We start from the raw sequence: 24,852 nt of genomic DNA, 5'->3' as shown, positions 1-24,852 counted from the left end.
AGCCTGTCTTAGGCCTTTGTACCTTGCAATAATGGGAATACCTGAGTAATTTATTAAGAAATACTTATTACTTAAGTATTAAGGAATAATACTTAATTATTAACGAAAAAATACTATATGCCTAAGGAGTAATATATTCAATTCTCTTAAAGAAGAGGCTCATTTTCCAGCTGACGTTTGTAATTAAGATAGAAAACAGCTCCAGCTAAGCTCCACTACCATTCTGAAACAACTTTTTTTTAAAGTACATTCTCATTAATGTAAAGAATGGGTGCCAGAAATAAAACTAAATATATTTTAGGTAGATCTAAATGGAGTGGCAAAGAAAGCCAGTTTCTTAACCATCTTAGTCTCATTTTCTTCATCTGTACTAATACCTACTATGAACTAAGTTAGCTGTGGAGAGAATAAACATTATCTATAAATTATTCACAACATGTGTAATAAAAAACAAGTCAAAAAACAATACACAGCTTATAAACCAAATTATGTAAGACTAATACATGTCTGTGTATGGATATAATATGGTTTAAAAAGAGAAACTCCAAGCTCTTCCTATAGTTTAAAAAGAGGAACTCCAAGCTCTTCCTATAGATGTGACCTTTATGGGGCTGATTCAGGGGAAGAGGACAGGGGATGATTAAAGGAAATATTAAGTTTTACTTCAAACACTTCTGTATCACTTGACTTTTGTTAAGGAATATAAATGATTTCTATAATAATAATTTTTAAAAAGCCAAAAAGACATTTATAGAATCCTATAATTACATGAGCTCATTTAAAAAAAGAATAATGTAACATGTGAACGAACACTAACCCAAAGGAACTGAGATGGGGACACACAAAGGAGGAAAGGCTTACAGATAAAGTCAAATGTCAATTAATTTCACATGCAGAGTGAAAGCTGCTAAGGAGGAAGGATATACCTTGAAGAACTGTGGCAACTACAATAAATCCTCAATAAAAATCATTTAAATGTTCACTAATGGGCCTCCCTGGTGGCGCAGTGGTTGAGAGTCCGCCTGCCGATGCAGGGGATGCGGGTTCGTGCCCCGGTCTGGGAGGATCCCATATGCCGCGGAGCGGCTGGGCCCGTGAGCCATGGCCGCTGGGCCTGCGCATCCGGAGCCTGTGCTCCGCAACGGGAGAGGCCACAACAGTGAGAGGCCCGCATACCGCAAAAAGAAAAAAAAAAAAAAAAAAAAAAAAAAATGTTCACTAATTCAATTTTGAGTAAACCACTACACTATTTAAAAAGCTTGCTAAGTTAAGTTTCTAATATAAAGATCAAATTATTTAAATAAATAAATTCAATTTAAATAAATTCATTTGGAGTAGATAATTTAATACCTATTATTCACAAGAAACTAACATTCATACAGTTCCTCAAAACCTATGAACACCCTCAACCTTCACAACTGTCCCCCAGGCACTGTCACTATGACTCCCATTTTACAAATAGTAGAGTGATGTGACATAAGGCAGAAGATTCCCTATCCCATGCACTTCCTCAACCCTGCCATGCTGTCATCCTAACACCCACAATTAGAAGTGATGCTTGTCCACTTTACTAGAAACAGAACTATTAGGAACTCAGCTTGGCAAGAGTTTGACAGCCATTACTTTTGCTTCACAAATATACTCAAAACAACAAATGTAGTATTTACTTTTACAGCAAATACTGTACTTTTACAGCAAATACTGTACTTTTACAGTATTTGCTGTAAAAGAAAAGCTTCATTCATTAAGACATGCTTTCTCGGGCTTCCCTGGTGGCACAGTGGTTGAGAGTCTGCCTGCCGATGCAAGGGACACGGGTTCGTGCCCTGGTCTGGGAAGATCCCACATGCCGTGGAGGGGCTGGGCCCGTGAGCCATGGCTGCTGAGCCTGCGTGTCTGGAGCCTGTGCTCTGCAATGGGAGAGGCCACAACAGTGAGAGGCCCGCGTACCGTAAAACAAAACAAAAAAACAAAAAAACAACAACAACAAAAAAAGACATGCTTTCTCCTGAATGAACCTGGATTACTTAGGGCTTTGCTTTATTTTAAACTAATCACCTACATCCACTTATTTACTCAACAAATATTTACTAAGTCCTTAGTATGCATGTGTCAAGAGCTTACTTCTTTACAAAATTCTAAAGTAATCTGCTTTTGATGATTAATAAATTAGTTTATTTATTTTCAGTGCCTAACGTTTTACTAGCAATATTTATCTTTACCATCAAATAAAATTATAACTAGTCATTTAATAACTATATTACAAAACTGAAATATTTAACCCTATATAACATAAAAGTTTATACTTACAAGAGCGATGATTACTTTTTGAGAACTGAGAACTGCCATCTTCTTCTGGGAGTCTAACAAAAATAAATGATTTATCTTGTATTGAGACAGGGAATGGTGGATCATCAGAGATATTCAGCTCTGCATCAAACGTTGGAAACTGGCGTCTTGAGATTCTTAAATAAAGGTAAAATAATACACCAAGAGCATTAGCATCCAAAAATGTATCTTCACATATGAGCAGAGATAATGTCATTACAATAATTAATATCTGTGAATAGGTCATAAATAGGGTAAAAGGGCTACCCATATATGCATTATAAATAGTAAATGAGTTTCAAAATACACTTAAAAAGACCATAATGTTACTTTTATCCATCAGTCCCCTACCCCTAGCACATTAAAAGCATTAGAAAAAACTGTCATGGAATTTACTAAGCAACATTCTGAGAACTTGACCTACTTTTCTCCAGACCGCTAAAGAACCATACCAAGTAGGTATTATCCTCCTTTCACAGATGAGCAACATGAGGCTTAGTTAAGTACAGTGAGGTTGTCCAAGATCACAGAGGTAAAAAGCAGGGGAGCTAGGAGGGAAATTTGGGCCCACTGGGCTCCATATTCCTTTCTATTTAAATTAATTTAAACTCTTTGGGGCCTTTTCCATACATTTACATCATACTCTTTCTTTTCTCCTTTCTTCTGTATATCTCATATATATGGTCTCATCTTCCCAGCTGAACCAAGTATCCACATCTTCTCTTTGTTTCTGTTCCCTCCTCATCCTTCTTTTGCTCTTGTATTCCCCAAGACTAGCAAGTCATATCAGAAAGCACAGTAAAGGCCAGGGGCCTTGGCATACTAGAGTCCCTCCTTGGTTATGTGGAAGAAAACTGACACCCTGTAAAGACCTAACAGCAGCCTAGCTATCAAAGGTAGCGTACCCTACTGTGTCATCTTTCAATCCTTCCCAACAGGGCTGGAAGGGAGGAAAGGAGAAAGAGGGAAGAAGCCTGTCCCTGCTGGAACTATCCCAGATTTAATGTGGGGTACTGAGAAACACCATGGATTTCCTGTTTTGCTTCTGACCCAGGACATGTAACATACTTCTATCTCTAGAAGCTTTTCCGTGGTTATCACTGGGATCCTTCTGTCATTAAACACTTGGTGATGATGACCAAGAATAATGAAAGGAGCACAGCTCAGCCCAAAAGATATCGAAAGGGTTACTAAAAGGAATTCCTAAATTTCAGATAAAATTGAGTTCTAAGAAACCTAATGTGCTTTAGATTCTCCCAAGATTTCTAGACTTTAAAATGACCCATCATCTACCAGCATTCCAAAACTGCAGTGGACTTTAGGTAGGAGCAGAAGTTATAGGTAAGAGTTATAGAAGAGTTATAGCTACACTTCCAACTGCAGTGTTTTTCTTTCTCTCACTGTTGTGGCCTCTCCCGTTGCGGAGCACAGGCTCCGGATGTGCAGGCTCAGAGGCCATGGCTCACGGGCCCAGCCGCTCCGCGGCATGTGGGATCTTCCTGGACCGGGACACGAACCCGTATTCCCTACATCGGCAGGCGGACTCTCAACCACTGCACCACCAGGGAGGCCCTTTTTTTCTTTCTTTCTTTTTTTTGTTTGGCAGTATTTTTCTTAATGTCCCAGTACGAACCTATATCATCTACCCTATTCCTGTCCATTCTGCCTCTACCCCCACTATCTTTTCCAGGGTAGATGGGGCAGGGAGATAGCAGGCTTTGAATATTCTAGTTTCTGCTGACATCCAACCAAGAAAATGTTTAAGCAACAAAAACAGCATCTTGTAGTCTAATACAATACCCTGTCCTGCTGAATATCTGAGCCCGATAGCTACTGCAAAGACCTCCACATAAGCTAATAAGTTTTTTATCCATCATTAAAGAAATAAGAACTCTTCTGACAGAAAACAAATCATCGTAAAGAAAGCACTTCTTTGAGCAAAATCTACCTTTCAATGTAATTCTGCGTTATCTAGTAAGTCATTTTTTGTTCTCAAGTATAGTCAAAAATCTAGTTCCAGGTCCTAAGCCCCAGATGGATACATAGCAGGTGCAACGGCAGGAGGACAGACACACACAAAATGCTGTACAAAGAAGAGCTAAGGCAATGAACTTTCATGCTAAATTCGTGATCTTAGCAACAGTTCAGGACCTGTGATTTATTCAAATCAACTATAATCCTCTGCCACTCAGCTGATTGCCCCCTGATCCCTATAATTCCCAAAATAATGGATAATGATAAGGTAGAACCAAAATAATTCCATGCAGATACAGAAATAAAGCATGCACTACAGCCAACAAAGTGAAAATGAAACCTAAAACCAACCAACAAACAAAAACAGCACCTGGTAAAAGAGAGTCAAAAACAAAGATAAATTTTGGCCCAATGAATAAAAAGTCTCTTAATATTCTGTGGTCCCATCACATCTATTACAGAGGATTACTCTAGAGGCTTACACAAAGATTAAGGAAAGAGAAGGATTCTTTCCTACTTTAAGGAGAGTAATATACCACAGGTGCCACCAGGATTCATCAAGGAGTAAAATACCTTTTTCTTTACCTTTTTCTTTTTTTTTTCTTTTTTTTTTGCTTTAGGCTCCCCTTATAAAAATTACAGGAAATGTCTTCCCCAAGTCACCCTTGAACTCTAATGAATTCATTTCTGAGTCTCTGTTCCCCTTGGGTTTATTCTGGTCTCTAAGCCTGATGCAACTTTATTTCACATATATACTTTTAAAATCAGGAAAACACATTTATACTTAAATTTCAACACTAATTTATCTTGGATCAATAATGAAAAATACTTTGCTTTTCTAACTGTGGGACAAAAGGTATACATATACCTGAAGGACAGAAAAGGTTTGCTAAGAGCGTAGTAAACATACTGCACTGAATCACCCTAATTCAAAAGCTAATATTTTTTTTTACCTTTATTTCTAATACGACAGAGAGAAAATGCAAAATTTTAGTTATATTATACCTTGTAGCATTGTCCACAATTAGTTCAGATTCTGCTCTATGGTTTGTCTTTAGTTCAATAGCACAATTTCTTGACTTGAGAGTCTCAAAAAGATCTTTCAGCAAGTTACCAGGTTCAATACTGGGTAACTGTCTAATATCACCTAAAAGGGGGAAAAATACATAGAGTAGGTTTTATGTAACTGGGATCTCGAAATTTAGAAATTATTTTTATTTCTCCCTACTGATATACGCTATAATTATAAAGACTTACTCTGAGGAAAAATGAAAAAAATCTTCGTTTAAAATTACTTAAGAACATTAAGTCTTCAAAAATATTCAACAACAACAATAACAACAAAAACTATTCCAATTGGGCTTCCCTGGTGGCGCAATGGTTGAGAGTCCGCCTGCCGATGCAGGGGACACGGGTTCGTGCCCCGGTCCGGGAAGATCCCACATGCCGTGGAGCGGCTGGGCCCGTGAGCCATGGCCGCTGAGCCTGCGCATCCGGAGCCTGTGCTCCGCACGGAAGAGGCCACAACAGTGAGAGGCCCGCATACCGCAAAAAAAAAACACAAAAAACCCCACAAAAACAACAACGACAACAAAAAAACCCATTCCAATTAAACAATATAAGATAGAAAAAATAGTGATAACACAGTAGGGTAAAACATGACTTGAACTTTTTTCATATCTATAAACACAGGCAAACTGTTGGGGCATATATTTTCACCAACAGGTAAAGAAAAAAACAGGCCTTAGATATCTAGAATTTAGTCACTTACTCAATCTTGCTCAATGTCTTACTAAACATGGAAAAATCTATGGCCTCAAATAAATAAACTTAACATACAAAATGCAAAATAAACAAACCCAGTGCATTTGATAATAAATTCCAGTAATGTAATGATAACATTTTGCTCTATTAAAAATCTTTTTACTTTAAACAAACAAGCAAACCTTAGAGAAAAGAGAAACTATTTTCTGGGTGGAAACTGAGAGAATGCTTAAGCTATTAATAAAATCAACTGCTTACACAATATCCTCAAATACCTAAAACAGTTATTTATAAATACATTGATTCTCTCATTGCAATTCTATTTTTTCCTCCATTAAAAAACAGGGTCTACACATCGGTACTACCTAATAGCATCAAACTGAATCTCACTGGAATTGGAAAGGACTTACGAGGCTGGTGAGGTCTAATGTGAATTATTAGCTTCAAATCATAAAATTATTTTGAAGTGGTCTATAATTCAGACCTTCTATTATTTCCAAATGATCTACATCCTGATTTACTCTGAGTCTATGAGAATTTTACTATTTTAATAGTCATCATTTAGGTAATTACAGTAACTCCTCACAACTCTATTTCATTCACAACCTAGCTTGCTGATATCCTGGCCAAAACAAAGAGCCACCCAAGCTGATAAAGAGACTGGTCACGCTGAAATCAGAGTGGCTTCAGTGGGGTCTGAGAAATGGCTTCCCGCCTGTAGGATATGGATATTAAAACAGTGAAATGGTATAAAGAACCTACTAACCATAATAATTTGAACCAAACAATCGGATTCCAACAGTATTTTAACTTACCAAGAATAATAAGCTTAGAAAGTTGGGAGTGCTCACACAGTAAATTTAAAACTGATTTAAAGATTCCGACAGATACCAAACTCCCTTCATCCACAACCAGAACTCTAACCGAAGAAAATTTCCATGGCATGTCCTTGGTCATTGTTTTTTTCTCCCATAAGTAGAAGCTATAATTGACCTACAAGCAAAGTATGGCATTTTAAAATTCAGGTTATAAAATTTACCAAAAAAAAAAAATTTTTTTTAACAACATATTCTTTTAAAACAAAACTCTTAAATGGGGAAGGGACAGGGAGGATGTACATAGAGTAACACAGGGAAACAGACTAAAGTAGAGAACACAAAAGTTATAGGATGAATCCCAGAAAAGACAGATGAAATAGTTCAAAACATTGCTTCCTAGGGAGTACTTGGTGTGTTTAACAAGCTTCTCACACAGCACCATTCCACTGCAAGAATCCCAACTGTTCTCTTATCACTCTTGACCAGACAGAACTCCCTACTGTTTTCTACCCCCAAATAAACCTTCTCTTGGCCTTCTGAGATGGCCCAAACACTTAAGCCCCACTCTTCTCCCAACTATAATACTCCATTCTGGAAATTAGGGGGCGCCTGCCCAAACTAACTATGAAAATACTACTTTTTCTCCTAGTACTCTAAACTCCCTTACTTCCCCAACATTGAAAAAACCACCACCAAGACAACTAAAAAAACTATTTATTACAGGGGTAATAATATTTACTATTTAAAAAAATACAGAAGAGGGAAAAATTTTTTTGTAAAATTACAACCAGAGAATGTTAAATATTTTGTTGTAAACCATTCCACAAATGTTTCTATGTTGTATGCATATATCTATATATGCTCACTTACACTAAAAAATTATTTGCATTTTTATCTGCTAAACCTGGTATCCCTAGCCCAAGGATGATAAATAAGTGGCATAAGTGCCACCTCAATGCCTTTCCTGTGCCCTTACACTCTTTCCTGAGCCTAAACATGGCTTCAGAAATGTCCTCCCAGCATCCCAACCCGATATTAAGATACTACCAACTGATCAGAGTTGGAACATAAGATGAAATTTAGTAATGATCCCTCTCTGGCCTCTCCTTTCCTAATTCAATCCTTCAGACTAAACAGAAGTGAAGGTGTAATGGAAAAAATCATAAACTGATCAGAAGACTCTTCCACCAATGAGCTACAATGAACTGCTCTAGGATCATGCCCACTCATGTGACAAATAAAAGTAATGCAAAAGCAATTTCTGAGGTGGCTCGTGGGTCTATGATTCTAGGTAGCCTTCCCTAGAGCTGCTTTCTTCATTTCACTCTCTTGCTTAGGAACCTAAATGGCTCCCCAGTAAATCAAGTCCAAGCTTCTTTGTTAGGTATACAAGGTCCGTAGTAAATGAGGGGATCATGGCACCTTGGAAAGAGAAGCAAGCTGGGAGGTCAGAAATGTGAATCCCAGTGCTAGCTCTGCACTCAGTTAAGGTTTGGGGCCAATTGTTTAACACACCCAAATTTTAAATGGCTCTCCTGTAAAATGCAGATAACATCACTTACCCACTTCACTCGTTTGTCAAGGATTTAATGAAACGGCAAAATACTTTACAAACTTTAAAGCTCAAATTCCCAGTCTAAACCAAGTGTAATTTCCATTATCTTACAATACACAGACTTCATTCCAATCAACGCAGTCCCCTCAAAACCCTCTATATGCACTTGATCATTCACCTCAATGCCTCTGGGAAGGCCTTTCCCTTAAATAAAATGTTCTTCTCCTTACCTGAGCTTCCTTGTCCATTAGACTCCAATTCAATTATTATTTCCTTCAGAAATCTTCCAACGACTAAGTTCCTTGATCTATAAAATGGCAGATCAGGGCTAAAGGAAACTCTCCAACTCTTTACAAGTTTAAAACTTCATGACTCTTAACTATAGCCAAAGCTATTTTTTTCAAGCATCTTAATTCATTTGAAATTTTTATTATGCAACTACTATTTGCCAGGCACTGTAGGCAAAGGAGATAAAGCACTAAACCAGATGATCCAAGTCCTCACTTTGACGGAGCTTTCATTCTACAAAATGTGGACTCATGTTTGAAACCAGTCCCATTGAGAAACAGGGCATGTGCCAGAATCTAAACTAACTACAGCATTAAGCATACACTTTAGTTTACCTGACCTTTTTTTTTTTTTTTCATAATAAGACTTTCTCAATGAAGGAAGCAGTACACTGATCTACTTTCTGGCACAAGCTCCTATCTCACTGCAAATAGGAACAGTTTATAGACTGGCTGTTTTGAATGGCACTGATCTAAGTGATTAGCTACCACAAGGCAAGAATCTAGAAGACATTCAATAAATGCCTACTGATTGCTGTCAGGAAGAAATGAAAAATAAACTCATTACATTAAGCCCGTGTTTAAGGCAAATGTTTTAGGTAGAGAAAAAATGTAAAAGGCTTTACCTGACATAGTGTATAAGCGTTGAAACCAGTTTTCTGTCTCAGTAAGCCAGCTGCTTTCCCTGTAGGTGCTGTAAGTAAAACTTCTATAGCCTTGCCCGGCTTCCGCTGACTTTGCTCAGTGAAGGTAATCCATTCTTCTGGTACATTCTGGTCTTGTTCAAAATCTTCACAAGCTTTTTTCACTTCTCTTTCTTCCAACAGCTCTATATGCTTAAAAAGCTGGCTAACAATTGTGGTCTTCCCACTACCACCTTTCCCACTTATGACTGTCACAGCATTGGAGCAAATCATGTCCAAAGCAGCCACCTGATCCTGATCCAGTTGGAATTCACTTATTTCTGCCTTAACTTCATTTTCACCATTATCCCAAATAAGGTCACCGCTGTCCTGCATGTCCCAAATATCCACAGGATCTTCTAATCTTGTTTCATCAGGTTTACTTTTATTCAGTGTATCATCACTTCCTGAATTCTCAGGTCTTGTGGTGTGGATAGACGCAAGCACCTTTTTAACATCAACATGTAATCGCCATGGCGACCTTGTCATCAGGTCACAGATTGAAGAGGCAATGCCTCTTTCAGCCTGGTAAAGGTCATAAAGAAAGACACAGCCCTTCTCATACGTCACCACACCGATATCCTTCAAGAACTTCAGAGACTGCCAAGCATCATGAAAAGACATGCGGTCTGACAATTCACAAGTTAAGTCAGCTTCTTCAACACACGTGTGCCCTTGCTCTCTACACATCCGCTTCAGTTCAGAATATATTACTAATGCATTCTTCTCCAAATCAGTCATCAACTGGAGAAGAGACCTGCACTGACAAAACGATGTCCAACTTGCCTCACATCGCAGAAGCTTCAACTGTCTGTAGGTTATCTTTAAGAAAAGTAAATTCAAGTTTGCTTTATAAAAATTATAAATATTTTTATAATTGACTATTTGATGACTATTATGAGAATTACAGTGAAAACTATGGTGTTTATTAATAATTTTTTAAGTCCCAGAAGACATGTGTTTCAACAAAATTTGGGGAAAAAAAACTATGTACCTAATACATCACTAATTTTTTTTAATTAACTGTACTGTGATTAGAGATCTATATAATTTCATAATTAAAATTATGTTTTTTCAAAGCAATACACATACAGTTTTAAAAGTCAAATAACACTGAGACTTATCACAAAAAATAGGAATCCTCTGACTTACCCTTTCCATGCCTTCTAAAGGCAACACCCTCAACATTTTCAGTTATTTCTTCCAGAATTTATCTCCACATTTCTACATATTGTTTATACTATTCCTTAATTTCTTAAAAAAAATTTAGGTAATTAGAGTTAACTCCTTACTATGGAAAGTCTTTCTTCATGGAAGTTTGCTCCCTTTGTACTGTCACTTCCACACATGCTTCTCTTCCTTTTTTTTTTTTTTTTTTTTGCAGTACACGGGCCTCTCACTGTTGTGGCCTCTCCTGTTGCAGAGCACAGGCTGTGGACGTGCAGGCCCAGTGGCCATGGCCCACGGGCCCAGCCGCTCCGCAGCATGTGGGATCTTCCTGGACCGGGGCACGAACCCGTGTCCCCTGCATCGGCAGGCGGACTCTCAACCACTGCACCACCAGGGAAGCCCTCTTCCTCCCATCTTTGAGAAAAGTTAACAGTATACATTTTGAAAACTGATTTTAGTTAAATCAGTGTAAACAGGATTCACGGCTGTGACATGATATGCTGTGATTACATTAACTTTGTGTTGAACTCTTGTGTATATTGTGAAGTTACTGACTGCCTCATTTTCTAGGCTTGTTTAGTTTTCCATGTGCCTAACAATTCTGCCCAAACTCTACTGAAAAGGTATAGAACTTCCTTCACCATGATCCACTAAGTAGGTCGTCTACCAGCTCCATTTTTTTTTCCCCATGGAGACATCACCCCTGGAGCCCTCCATATATTTTATGGGCTGAAATGTGTCCCCCCCAAAATTCATATGTTGAAATCCTAACACCCCGTACCCCAGAATGTGATCATATTTGGAGACAGGGTCTTTAAGGAGGTAATTAAGTTAAAATGAGATGACTGGGGTGGGCCCTAATCCAATATGACTGATGTCATAAGAAGATTTTAGGACCCAGACAAGCACAGAGGGAAGACCATGTGACGACACAGGAAGAAGACAGTCATCCATAAGCTAAGGAGAGAGGCCTCAGAAGAAACCAACCCTGCTGGCACCTTGACTTTGGATTTATAGCCTCCAGAACTGTGAGAAAATAAATGTCTGTGGTTTAAGGCACCCAGTCTATGCTGTTTGTTACAGCAGCCCTAGCAAATGAATACAAAACCTCAGTAAAAGTCTTTATTCTGGGTGGTGGTTTACATGCTGAAAAGGGGACTTAAGTCCCACTTGAGTCCCAGAAGGTTCATTACTCTGCTTCTCTTTCCTACTGAATAAATATATATAATAATCTAATGTTCCAGAATCTCATTTTTCCAAGCATATTGAAATCATAGTCATTTTATAGAGGGAACAAATTCATTATTCTAGTATTTCTCAAATGGGGGGCAGGGGAGTGGGATCTGTAAACATTCTTGGGGATCCCACCAATTATCTCAGAATTTTTAAATTGTATTTTCATTTGGAAAACCATCTATAACCAAGTACTGCCAAGATTTAAGTGCCACATTTGGTTTTCAACATCTCTGGAGCTTCACAGTGCCACTTTACTACTCCTGGTCTCTAATAAGAAAAACAGAAGTGCCAAAGAAATTGTAAATAATATTATTGTGCCAAAGAAAAAAAATCAAATGGCATCATCATATACCATATGAATAATGAAGGTCTTCAAAAGTTCAAATAGGAAAGTGAGGAATTGCATAGCACAGCAGAATGGACTTGCCAAACTCATAAGAACTTGTCTTCGATGAGATCTATATTCAAGGTGCAATGGCAATTTAGTTACAAAAAATGTCATATGAAATTAAATTATGTAACTGAAGTATTGATAATTTGAATGTCATTTATTTTGTTATTTTGTTTTCCTTTGTAAATTTATTGCATAAGAGCTACAGGTAGAAGAAGTTTATATTTAGTTGCAACACTGCAAGGAAAATAAATCAACACTGAAGTCATACAAATTTCTTTCCCTTGAAAGAGATGCAAAAAACTGTCAAGCTTGAGACATCCTCCCTTGTATAAGATTACAAAATGCTAAGCAAATGTCTTTCTTACTTTACGATATCCAAGTTTCCATGGCTGTGTACCTAAAATCTCTTCTATCTCTTCCAACACCTCTGTAGAATCTGAGCTTATGAGCCGTTTAAAGTGTCGTGGCAGAAGAACTGGAAGGAATTCCATTATTTTGGGGAACTGCAAAGCTCTCATCACAGTTATAAATGGAACTACAGGATATCAAAAAAGAACAAATAAAAACATACAAATGAGCTCATAAAACAACTGATTTGATGGACTTTCCCATTTAGCACAACCAGTTTAAGAAATCCAAATCAAAGAGAGAGTAATAAATTTACTGTGACCAGCAAGAAAATTGATTGTATTATAACACTTGCTTTTGTATCAAGATGGTTTTCATTGTGTTTAACACCAAAATTTATGTTCTTCAAATGCTTAGATAGCTACCTCTTAGCCTTTTGTTTCCTTTTGCTTGCAGTAGAATCAGAATAAAATTTCTGACTCAATAATATATAAATTTAAAGCTAAGCATTAAAAATCATTTACATATTAATCTTATAGTCATTCTTCTTACTGTAATCATGATGCTTTCATCATTGAAATCATTCAATGATGTACTGCCAAATTTATTTGATAAAATTAAGAAATGAAATATTCTATATATATGAATGTCCAGATAACAAACCATATTTAAAAGTTATTTTAAACTATTTTGAACTGAAATCTTTCCAAAATGGATTGCTCATTTTCTTGCCTTTCTTCTCTGCCTTCTGAAATAGAATAATTGATAACTGAACTTCTTCTTAATGACTCAAGGTAATCCTAGGACACAAAAGTTAGAGAGAGACCTAGAATCACACTTTTAGAGCAGGAAAGGAACTGAAAGGTATTTAAAGATCATCTCACCCAATCTCTTCACATTACAGATGAGGAACCTGCAATGTCAATGACATACTCCAAAAGCAATACAAACACACTTCATCAAACCAATTTAAAAAAAGAATACTATACCAAGATATCAATACTGTACTGGTAATATTTTAAACACACCAGTCATCCAGTATCTCAATTACACTAAAACTCAATGATAAAATCACTTACTTGTGTTTTCCAGAGGAAGCAGTATCTCGTAATCTGGTGGTGACTCTTGTGTTTTCTGTGTAGATTGTTTTTGAGTATTCCTTTCAACGTTCTTTTGGTAAGTTCTTAATTTTTCCCTAAGATTTTCAAAGTTGAGGTCTTTATAACTTGATTCAGCATTTACCCATGCTAAAAATTTATTTCTGTTTTCACTGGAGACATTACAGTCTTTAAGAAAGAGGGAACAGATGTGTAACTGATTTGGTGCTGACATATCTGATTGTAAAAAGTAAGAAGGAAATCCTTGAACTTGATAGCTCCTTGATCCTACAGGCTTTACCTGTACCTTCACTCGCCACCAAGCACCCATTAATGGAAAACGTCCAAACACTTCACATTGCTGGTGAGTGTTTTCATCAAAAATTGAAACTTAAAAAAAAAAAAAAAGAGTTAATTTAGGATAAATTTAAAATCTTTTCCCAATGTTTTGTCAAATCCACTACTCTCTTTAATTCCTGGACAGTACCCTCTATAGATGTCTATTACAGTGTCTGTATTCCACTTACCTGTTTATCTGTCTCTCTCTACTACACTGTAAGCTCTCTAGAACATGACAACGTTTCATCTGTTTTTGTATTCCAGGAGGGAGGCATGGTACATGGCAAAAGTCTGTTGTTCCTCTTCTAAAAGCAGTCCTCTCTCTGCTACTCTGATCTCAGTCAATACTGACCTTCAAGCAGTTTCTAAAAAATGTCATGGTCCCTCCTACCCAGGGCCTTTGCAAAAGCTATTCCACTTGCCTTAAATAATTTCTTCCTTACTGTTTACTACAGACCTCATTTACTACAGACTTCAGCTTAATCGTCACTTCCGAAAGCCCTGAATCTCATGAACATAACCTCTCATAGCACTTCTTACTATTCCTTCTAAGCACTGAGTGATATTATAGTTACTTCTGTGATTATTTATAGAATGTCTGTTTAATTCATTAGAGGGTAAGCTCCATTAAGACAGCAACCTCATCATCTAATCTCTCCAAGGTATCCAAACAAAACAAACACCTTGCTTGGAAGATGGTAGCCAATCACTAACACTTTCAGGATAAATGACTAAACCCTCCACAAATACTTAAAAATTTTCTGTCTAAACCTGTACTGTCCACTCACCTGTGACTATTTAAATTTAAATTAATTAAAATTAAAATTTAAAATTCAACTCCTCAGGTGCACTAGCTGCATTTCAAGTTCTCAATAGCCACATGTGGCTAACAGCTGTTGGACTGGACAGAGCAAATATAGAGCAGTGCCATCACCAGAGAAAATTCTACAGTACAGCAGTGGTCTGAACAAACATTCTTAAACATCAGTCACCAGGTACACATAATAGGTATAATTCTTAGGACAGGAAACTATACAAGGTAAACACAGATCACAAGGTTATTAACACAAGGTTAATGAATCAACAGTGCCTTGGTGTGTTTCTTATGTGTCTAAGTAGCTGAAAAGTAACCACATACTCGACTCCAGGAAAGACAGGAAAATAGTTAAAAGCCCTGATTCTGTGAATATTGGCTGGACACCCATTGTTTCCTCGACTATGAAACTACCTGAAAAAGTTGTCATCATTAAATGAGATACACGTGGCGCCCAAGCTTAACACAGAGTATTTGCTCAAGTCTCTGCTATTCTTGTGGTTGTTGCTGTTTTTATTTTACCCTAAACAGGACGAAACAGCTAGGCCATACCAAAGGAAGTCTATTAGCAGCGATGGGGCGCCTTACTTGGGACGAGGCCATAATGGGAAACAGTTCATTAATCCTCCAAACCCATCCCCAGGGGCGAGTTGCTTCCTCACCACGGAGCCGACCAGGGAGGCTGCCCGCCTTTACGCCCCCACTGCAGAGCTCCTCGGCATCGACAAACACCGTGTCTTCCTCCTCCTCCGCATCGTCCCTCAGATAATCATCTTCCTCCTCCACCAGGTCCTTGGGTGGGAGCAAAGGTCCCTGTAGCTCGCGCAAGAGCTGACTGAGAGAAGCCATATTCCACTCTCCCCAGCTCAACCCAAATTCCGGAAAACCCCGGCTACGTAGTCGCCCAAGATCAGCCAATCAGCTCCGCGACTGTAGGACCTTCAGCTTCCAGGGGGTTGGGCGAAATGCATGAAGTGGGTTAACTGTATGGTGACTGATCGCAACTAGACTGTAGTGGTGATCACGCTCTAGTATATACAGATGTTGAACTATAATGCTGTACATCTGAAACTTATTTTCTAAAAAAACACCATCAGCTTTCGCAAACGCTCCCACTCCCCAGACTGCTAGCTTACGCGGAGGGGCGGGGCGGCGGCGAAGCTCCGCTCCAAGCTCCCAGCGGAGGACCGGGATTGCGCGGGGAGGGCCGAGGCTCAGCGGGGGCGGGCAAGGGGCAGAGCTGATGAGGGGGCGGGGTGCTCTCTCCCGCCTCCGCCCCGCAGCCAGACTTGAGGCTTCGCCAGGTGCCCGGAGGAAACCAGCTGATTGGGCAGCGGCAGCTCTGCACTTGCAGAGCAGCTAACCCACTGCGACTCCTGCATAGAGAGAAACGCGAGGGAACGGCAGTCTAGTGAACCCAGAGAACATGGAAAAGCAAGCCCTCCCCGATGCCTCCAAAACGAAAACCCAGATGCCCTTCGACCAGCACCCAAAGCGCAGAACCGCGAATCTCCAATCGGGAGACCCGCCTGGTCGTGACTCCTTTGAGCCTCTGTTTTCGTCAGGTGTTGAATTTGTATGATCAAAGGCACTTTATTCAAGGTACAGATTTCTAGGCCCAATTCCATACCCATTGTATCCGGTTCTAGGGCAGAGACCCAGGCTTCTTTTCAACCCACGTTCCAAGTTGTAGATTTTGATGCTCAGCCAGGTTTGGAAAGCACTACATTAGATGACTTTCAAAGTCCTCTTTATCATTTGCTCTGTGAGTACACCCAGGCCTCCCAAACTTCTTTAAGCTGGGCTGCTGCCTGCTCGCAGTGGGGCAAAAAAGTCTAGTTACAGCCCAGGGTATAGACAGGAGTGAGGGAAAGCAAGTAGAAGAGAACAGTGGTTTAAAAGTTATTCTGGAGCCATGGTTCCCATACTTGATGGGGATAGTGTTTGAAAGTCATGGTACTTCTTGAGGAACACCATAAAATATATTACTACATTACTATTTTGATACTATTTATTATGAAATTACTCAATAATAAACCTAAAATAACTAAGCATACACTGTTTGCTAAATCCAAAAGCATCTTATTCTGGATTCTAATATAAATAACAACCACCACCAAAGTTTTTTTGTTTGTTTGTTTGTTTAATTTATGGGACCATAGACCTGAAACTAACACACTTTGTAAATCAACTATACTTTAATAAAAAATAAAGTTCTTTTGTTCTTTTTTTAAAAACTTACGGGGGAAATTACTAAAATTGATTTTTTTTCCTTTGGGTACAAATGTTGACTTTTGTTGCTTTTAGAAACACTCTCTGTTGCATCAGTGTTTCCTAGGATAGTCTGTATGAGGTGGAACGCCTTCCTTAACACTCAGAATGGCTGCTGTTTCCACCACAACATGGAATCTGATCTGACAAATGTCTCACCACTGGTCTCTTTGTTACTAAATGCAGTGGATACCTTTCTGCCTTTGTCTTGACTCATCTCTCAACAGTATTTGACACAGATAACTATTTTCTTCTTGGAACACTCTGCTTCCTAGGCTTTAGTGACTTGTCTTCTCAGGTTTTCCTCCAACCTCTCTGGCCATTTATAGTTTCTTTGGGTTCTTCTACTGGCCTCTTAAGTACTTGTGTTCCCCAGGGTTCCATCCTAAGCACCTTCTCACTCTGTAATACTTCCCTCAATCATCTTTCACCTACTCTGTCACCTACATGCTAATGACCCCAATCTAATCTCCAAACCTGTGCAAACAACTGCCTATTAGATGCCAGGACTGGATGCCCCTTGGCTCCCTCTGACTCAACGCATCCAAACTGAAAGCCATCTGCTGCCCAAATGTGGGTCACTTATGCATTTATACGGAAGATAACCTTGTTACCAACAGGATGATTTAGGCACAAGACTCCAGATGTTAAGCTTCTGTTTATATAACTCAACTGCATTCTACTAGGTAGTGTAGGTTAGGATTCAGGATGGTGAGGACTTTGCTTCTTTACCTGTTGATTCCTCTTTTTTTAAAATGTTAACAATTCTAGGTTCCTGGATACCATCTTTACAGTACACAGTAAGCAACAATACTCAAACCTGGCTGTGCATCAGAATCACTTGGGATGTTTCTAAAAATATGATTCTTGAAGGTACATTTCCACAAACATAAGACAACATAGGCATAAGGTTATTCACTGTATAACTTTTGTAGTAGCAAAGGATTGGAAACAGTAGAAATGTGCACCAGTAAGAGACCTATTGAATAAACTATTGTACATCCACACAATGGAGTATTCTTCAGCAATTTTATAAAAGAAAGAAAGAGGAATACCTTTTTGAACTGATAAGGAGACCTTCCAGGATATTATGTTAAATAAGAAAAAAGACATAAAACAATGAAAATAGTTTTATGTGTTTGCATATGCTTCTTTCTGCAAAAACAAAACAAGCAAACAAACACAGGGAACATAAACCAGAATTTAATGAAAATGTTACCTACAGATAGAGTGGAAACAGGATAACAGAGAAAAAGATGGGAACAAGATCTCTGAGTAACTTTTTATAATGGTTTTGACTTCTGAACCATGAAAATGTTTCACATGTTCAAAAATAAAGAAACAAAATCAAAACCTAAAATTGAACACAAACAGAAACAAAGGAAACTATCTATCAAATGGATAACATAACCTCTCAGGGAAAATAATTACTTCAAGTTACTTTTAAATACTTTGAATAAATATTTTAAGTTACTCTGACTATATACCCTTAGTAGGTTATATTCTGAGGACAAAAGATCTACAAAGTAATCTTAAAATTTACCACACACTATGGTTAATGTTAGTTGTAATATTGTTATTGTAATTTGAATACAATGTGTATTGTAGGATAAAGCAAACAAGTAAATGTCTTTGTGTTTTATCAAAGGAAGGTTTTTAATGTACATGAAGAGAAATACAAACATAGAATAAAAGAAGTTAAGAGGGCTTCCCTGGTGGCGCAGTTGTTGAGAGTCCGCCTGCCGATGCAGGGGACACAGGTTCGTGCCCCGGTCCGGGAAGACCCCACATGCCACAGAGCGGCTAGGCCCGTGAGCCATGGCGGCTGAGCCTGCGTGTCCAGAGCCTGTGCTCTGCAACGGGAGGGGCCACAACAGTGAGAGGCCCACGTACCGCAAAAAAAAGAAGTTAAGAAAATCTCTTATAGCATTATACCTGAGCTGGAAATATCAATATGAGCTTGTGATTTCTTAAAATATATATCTTAGCTCTGTCTACTGAAAGGGCCTGAAAATAACATCACCCCAGTATCTCTGATCCCATCTACCACCTTCATCTTGGTTTTGGAATACCATTTCTTTTTTTTTTTTTTTTTTTTTTTGTGGTATGCGGGCCTCTCACTGTTGTGGCCTCTCCCATTGCAGAGCACAGGCTCCGGATGCACAGGCTCAGCGGCCATGGCTCACGGGCCCAGCCGCTCCGTGGCATGTGGGATCTTCCCGGACCGGGGCACGAACCCGTGTCCCCTGCATCGGCAGGCGGACTCTCAACCACTGCGCCACCAATACCATTTCTTATTAAAAGAAATGGAGGCTTTCTTAAGAAATGGCTGGGGCTTCCCTGGTGGCGTAGTGGTTAAGAATCCACCTGCCAATGCAGGAGACATGGGTTCAAGCCCTGGTCCAGGAAGTTCCCACATGCCTCAGAGCAACGAAGCCTGTGCACCACAACTACTGAGCCTGCGCTCTAGAGCCCGCGAGCCACAACTACCGAAGCCCAAGTGCCACGACTACTGAAGCCCGTGTGCCACAACTACCGAAGCCCGCGTGCCTAGAGCCCGTGCTCCGCAACAAGAAAAGCCACCACAATGAGAACCCCACGCACCACAACGAAGAGTAGCCCCTGCTCGCTGCAACTAGAGAAAGCCCGCGCCCAGCAACTAAGACCCAATGCAGCCAAAAAATAAATAAATTAAATTAATTAATTAATTAAAAAAAAAAAAAGAAGAAAGGGCTGATTCCACCTCTGGGACAGGAAAGTACAAGGTGGCCCTAGGATTTCCTGTACCAGAAGGCAAGGAAGCACTCAAAAGCTAATAGGGTCATGATAAAAAGGATTCAGGAGCCAGCTTGAAGGGCCTCCCACTAGCCAAATTTAGAGAGGTTTGAGTAACAAAAAGAATAATGCCTGCACTTGATTGTAACACACTGAGCAAATGAAAACTGATGTGTCCATTGTGATACTCACTAAAAAAATTTTTTTAAGGAAAGGAAGAAAAGAATGTCAGTTAAGGAATTTAACTGACATTAAATAAGAGTATGGAGAGTAGTATAGAGGTTCCTTAAAAAACTAAAAATAGAGTTACCATATGATCCAGCAATCCCACTCCTGGGCATATATTCGGAAAAGACAAAAATTCTAATTCGAACGGATACATACACCCCAATGTTCGTAGCAGCACTACTTACAATAGCCAAGACATGGAAGCAACCTAAATGTCCATCGACAGGTGAATGGATAATGAAGATGTGGCACATATATACAATGGAGTATTACTCAGCCATAAAAATAATGGAATAATGTCATTTGCAGCAACATGGATGGACCTAGATATTATCATTCTAAGTGAAGTAAGTCATATAGAGAAAGACAAATATCATATATCACTTATATATGGAATCTTAAAAAAATGATACAAATGAACTTATTTACAAAACAGAAATAGACTCACAGATATAGAAAACAAACTTATGGTTACCAAAGGGGAAAGGGGAGGGGGAGGAATAAACTAGGAGTTTGGGATTAACATATACACACTACTCTATATAAAATAGATAAACAACAAGGACCTACTGCATGGCACAGGGAACTATATTCAATATCTTGTAATAACCTATAATGAAAAAGACTTTGGAAAAGAATATGTATATAACTGAATCTCTTTGCTGTACACCAAAAACTAACACAACATTGTAAATCAAGTATAAGTGAATAAAAAGTTGTTTGTTTTGAAAAAGTAAAAAATAAATAAAAAATAAAAGAAATTTAAGAAGAAATTCTAAAATACAAAACACCATTTTGCAATCCCCAGTATAATAACTAATTCAAGCGAGGATCACCAAAGGATACTAAAACCACTAAGTGAAAAGTCACTGGGAAGCTGATGGTCCCATGGCTATAAGAAATTATAAATTGTGAAGGGGAAAGTGGACCTTTACAGTGGAGACACTTGTCAGTCTCCTCTTAATCAAGTTATCAAACTTAGTGCCGTTAATAATGGGACAAACCGATGTGTGTCTCATGCTGTGATGCACTATGATTACATAAGATCAGCTATGAAGTATTCTTGCCAAAAATATTTAACCTGATTTTAATCAAGGTTCTAGACAAGCACTGTCCAATGGAAATATAATGTGAAGCACATATGCAATGTAAAAGTTTCTGGTAGCCACATGAAAAAAGAAACAGGTGATATTAATTTTAATGATGCATTTTATTTAATCCAACATATCCAAAATATTATTTCAACATGATAATCAATATAAAATCATTAATGAAATATTTCACACTCTTTATCCTAAATCTTTGAAATCTGATGTGTATTTTACCCTTATAGCACAACTCAGTTTGAACGAGCCACATTTCAAGTGCTCAACAGCCACATGTGGCTGGTGACTATAATATTGGACAGCACAGTTCTAGACCTACTTTTCAATTTGCCCAAAATCCGAAGAACTGAGGTATAAAGTGAATAATACCATGTGGAAACAAAAAGATCTAGAATAAAGGTCAGAAAGTAAATACTTTAGGCTTTTCAGCCACAAATGGTCTCCATCACATAACTCCGCTCCCCCCACCCTTTTTCCTCCACTTTTTTCTTTTTCTTTTTTTTTTAATTTTCTTCTAAAACCCTCTTAAAATGTAAAAACTATTCTTAGCTCTAGGGCTGTACAACAACAGGCTATAATATGTGCATACTCGATCTGGCACATGGGATATTTTACAAGACAACTGACCTGGATTTTCCAGAAAGTCAATGTCATGGGAAAAAAGGCAGGAAAGAGCAAGAGGGATTCCAGAATTGACAGAGGCCAGTAGCCGAAGTCAAGAGTAGAAGGAGTGGGTAGGAGATGAGGCTGGACAGAGAGCCGGGCTAGAGTCAGAACTTGCAGTACTTTGGGAGGCTACAGTGAGAAGCCAGTGAAGGTCGTAAACAGAAGCTTAACCATATTCTTCTGAAAACATGGCTATTCATCTCACACAAACCAAGCTCTCATTTCAATATCCCCTTGAAATCCAGGCAATGTTTGTTAAATAAATCAGTCAACCTGAATCATGAAGCAAAGAATTTCAGTATCTCATTCATATTCCTTCTCATGTAGAAGTTTTTCCCCCTAAATTACACAGAATGTATTTTCTGGTTACACTGGAAATACCTTTGTTTTAGTGTGCCTGGATGGTATCAAGGCAGCTAACACACTGTGAAGCTATCATTAGTAAAACCTAAACGTTTTATTGGGAGAGTAGGGAGGGAATAAGGTTTAGTGACCTGTTTAATTAATGACTAGGTAAAGCATGCAATTAAGATGTAGTCATGATAATGATGGTTTCACAGTTATGGGAAAGCACCCTGAATTAATTTATCCAGGTGAATGTTTAAATTAGCATTTTGTCTGTTTTGTTTATTAAACTGGGGTCCAAAGGAGAACAGTAGAATTAAAAAATGAATTAATAATAGGATTACCCAAGAGATTAACAATTACATACAGAGCAGAAATCCTAATTAAAAATGTGTTAGATTTTGTTCAGTCAAGAGGTTGCATGTGTGTGGCACGTATTACCCCCGTCTACTGGTATCTCATTCCCCTCTCTTTCTAGGCACACAGTAGGGCTGTATTTCTCCACCTATTTGGAGTTAGTCATGGCCATCTGACCTGCTTTGGCCGATAAAATGATAGCGAAGCATCATTTCAGGGTGGAGCCATTTAATTTTGGGTGCTCAACTCTCCTTGCCTTGGTGATGGTAGGAGTGTGAGGTTCAACGATGAGCCATCATCTAATGGACAACTGCCCTGGAGAGTGACACGGACCCGCAGTAGGGTCTGAATAAATGAGGAGAAATCCTTTTGTGTTAATCCACTAAGGCAGTAGACTTGTTTCTTTCTTTCTTTTTTTAAAAATAAATTTATTTATTTATTTATTTTTGGCTGTGTTGGGTCTTTGTTGCTGTGCGCGGGCTTTCTCTAGCTGCAGCGAGTTGGGGCTACTCTTCGTTGCGGTGTGCGGGCTTCTCATTGCGGTGGCTTCTCTTGTTGCAGAGCACGGGCTCTAGGCACGTGGGCTTCAGTAGTTGTGGCTCGCAGGCTCTAGAGCGCAGGCTCAGTAGTTGTGGCGAACGGGCTTAGTTGCTCTGTGGCATGTGGGATCTTCCCGGACCAGGGCTCAAACCCGTGTCCCCTGCATTGGCAGGCGAATTCTTAACCACTGCACCACCAGGGAAGCACTGGACTTGTTTCTTAAGTCAGCAGAACCTAGCCTATCCTTCCTGACACAATACTGACCACACACCAGATGGTTGTGTTTGGTGAGTATAGTGAGAGACATAAGTAAATAATAATGGCCCTTGCTAAAAGTTTCTATAATTTAATTAAGGTATGTAGATTTGGGATTAATGGGACAAGGGGCTGGAAAACTGCACTGAGGGCCTGATTCAGAGGACCTTTGAAAGCTAAAACACTGTGATAGTATTCTGCAGTCCCAAAATGGATTTAAAGAAGCAAAAAGGGGAATTATACTCAATATCTTATAATAACCTATAGGGGAAAAGAATCTGAAAAAGAATATATATATATATACCTATATATATATATATATATATACACATATATATGACTGAATCACTTTGTTGTATACCTGAAACTAACACAACATTGTAAATCAACTGTACTTCAATAAAAAAAGAAGAAACAAAAAGACTTACTCACAAAGAGCTGACATCTAGTTCCATAATTCTCTAATCAGGACTCTAGACTCCTGGTAGGTAAGTGGTGATACACCAGAAAGGGACAAAAAGTCTCAAGGTAAAAGGCTTTTTGAAGTGTCCAGTTGTCTCATAATGTTATCTAGTACACTGTTCTAATATTTTAAAAAATAAGGATGCATTATATAGAATGAAAAGTTGGCAAGAATTTTTAAGGTAAAAGATAAAAGTAATTTCACCTTTGCGAAGACAGACTGGCTAGTACCTCAAGACCCCATGAGGCATGCAAGCCCGCTTCTTTGCCATATGGGCATTTCAGTGGAAATGCTGATGAAATTAACTGACTTTGATGTTAAGCCCTTGTCTCTAAATGTTACAAACAAAGAAATGGCCCCAGTCACCTCAATTGCAATTCAATTTAGCTTGCTTTATTACATAAGTTTTTGCTCAAGCTAAAATATTGCTAGGGCTAAATCTATACCCTTCTATTTCTGTTTCAGTATATGAGTTTTTAAGTTGTAGGAGAATATACTGATAAAAAATTATTGTTTCCTTAAGTATATTTTCTAGAAGCTCCTTTCCTAACAAACATGCCATGAGTGAGGTAAGCACCAAAGCAAAAGCATTCAGCTCTGTTACCACAGGGAGGTGGTGCTGGGGGTAGATGCCTCCTCAGTCATATTGGTCTTTATTTGTGAGGCATTTTATGAAAATTATTGATCTAATCTTATATAATAAGTGAAATAAAAAATAGAAATAAAAAAGAGAAAAAGTTTGGGAAGTATTCATAAAAAGATTACAACTCATTTATTCAGTAAATATAGATTTCAGGACAGTTATTGTTCTGGGTGCTGGAGAAGAACAGTGAACAAAACAGACCAAGTCCCAGTATATTCTAGTGAGAGGAGATAGTCAAAAGTAAGTAAATACAAATATCAAGTTGATGATGAGAACTAGGAGTAAGGGGATAGAGAATGTTAGAGTGGAAGTTAGTTATTTCAGATATGGATCGATAGAAACAGAGGCAGAAATATTAAACTGACATTGATAAGATAGTGTGCCATATTGGCTATG

At 38.5% G+C, this 24,852-nt stretch overlaps 1 protein-coding gene across 4 annotated transcripts in view; it reads right to left on the bottom strand.

Annotated features, from left to right (window-relative positions):
* Positions 1 to 15,666, bottom strand: part of HELB (DNA helicase B) — a 36,009-nt gene extending 20,343 nt beyond the window's left edge. For all 4 annotated transcript variants that reach the window (XM_082635783.1, XM_082635785.1, XM_082635784.1 and 1 more), the window contains exons 1-7: positions 15,470 to 15,666; positions 13,637 to 14,044; positions 12,575 to 12,744; positions 9,353 to 10,231; positions 6,882 to 7,059; positions 5,308 to 5,449; positions 2,311 to 2,465 (exon numbers count right to left, since the gene is read on the bottom strand). In XM_082635783.1, the coding sequence (XP_082491909.1) occupies positions 2,311 to 2,465; positions 5,308 to 5,449; positions 6,882 to 7,059; positions 9,353 to 10,231; positions 12,575 to 12,744; positions 13,637 to 14,044; positions 15,470 to 15,656 (2,119 nt within the window). In that variant the 5' untranslated portion in view covers positions 15,657 to 15,666. The remainder of the gene's footprint in view (positions 1 to 2,310; positions 2,466 to 5,307; positions 5,450 to 6,881; positions 7,060 to 9,352; positions 10,232 to 12,574; positions 12,745 to 13,636; positions 14,045 to 15,469) is intronic.
* Positions 15,667 to 24,852: the final 9,186 nt, after the last annotated feature.

Source organism: Mesoplodon mirus (genome assembly GCF_964341445.2).
Source record: "Mesoplodon mirus genome assembly, chromosome: 11".
Classification (NCBI taxonomy): Eukaryota; Metazoa; Chordata; class Mammalia; order Artiodactyla; family Ziphiidae; genus Mesoplodon; species Mesoplodon mirus.
The sequence above is the reverse complement of the archived record's forward strand: the minus strand, read 5'-3'. Positions and strand labels throughout refer to the sequence as shown.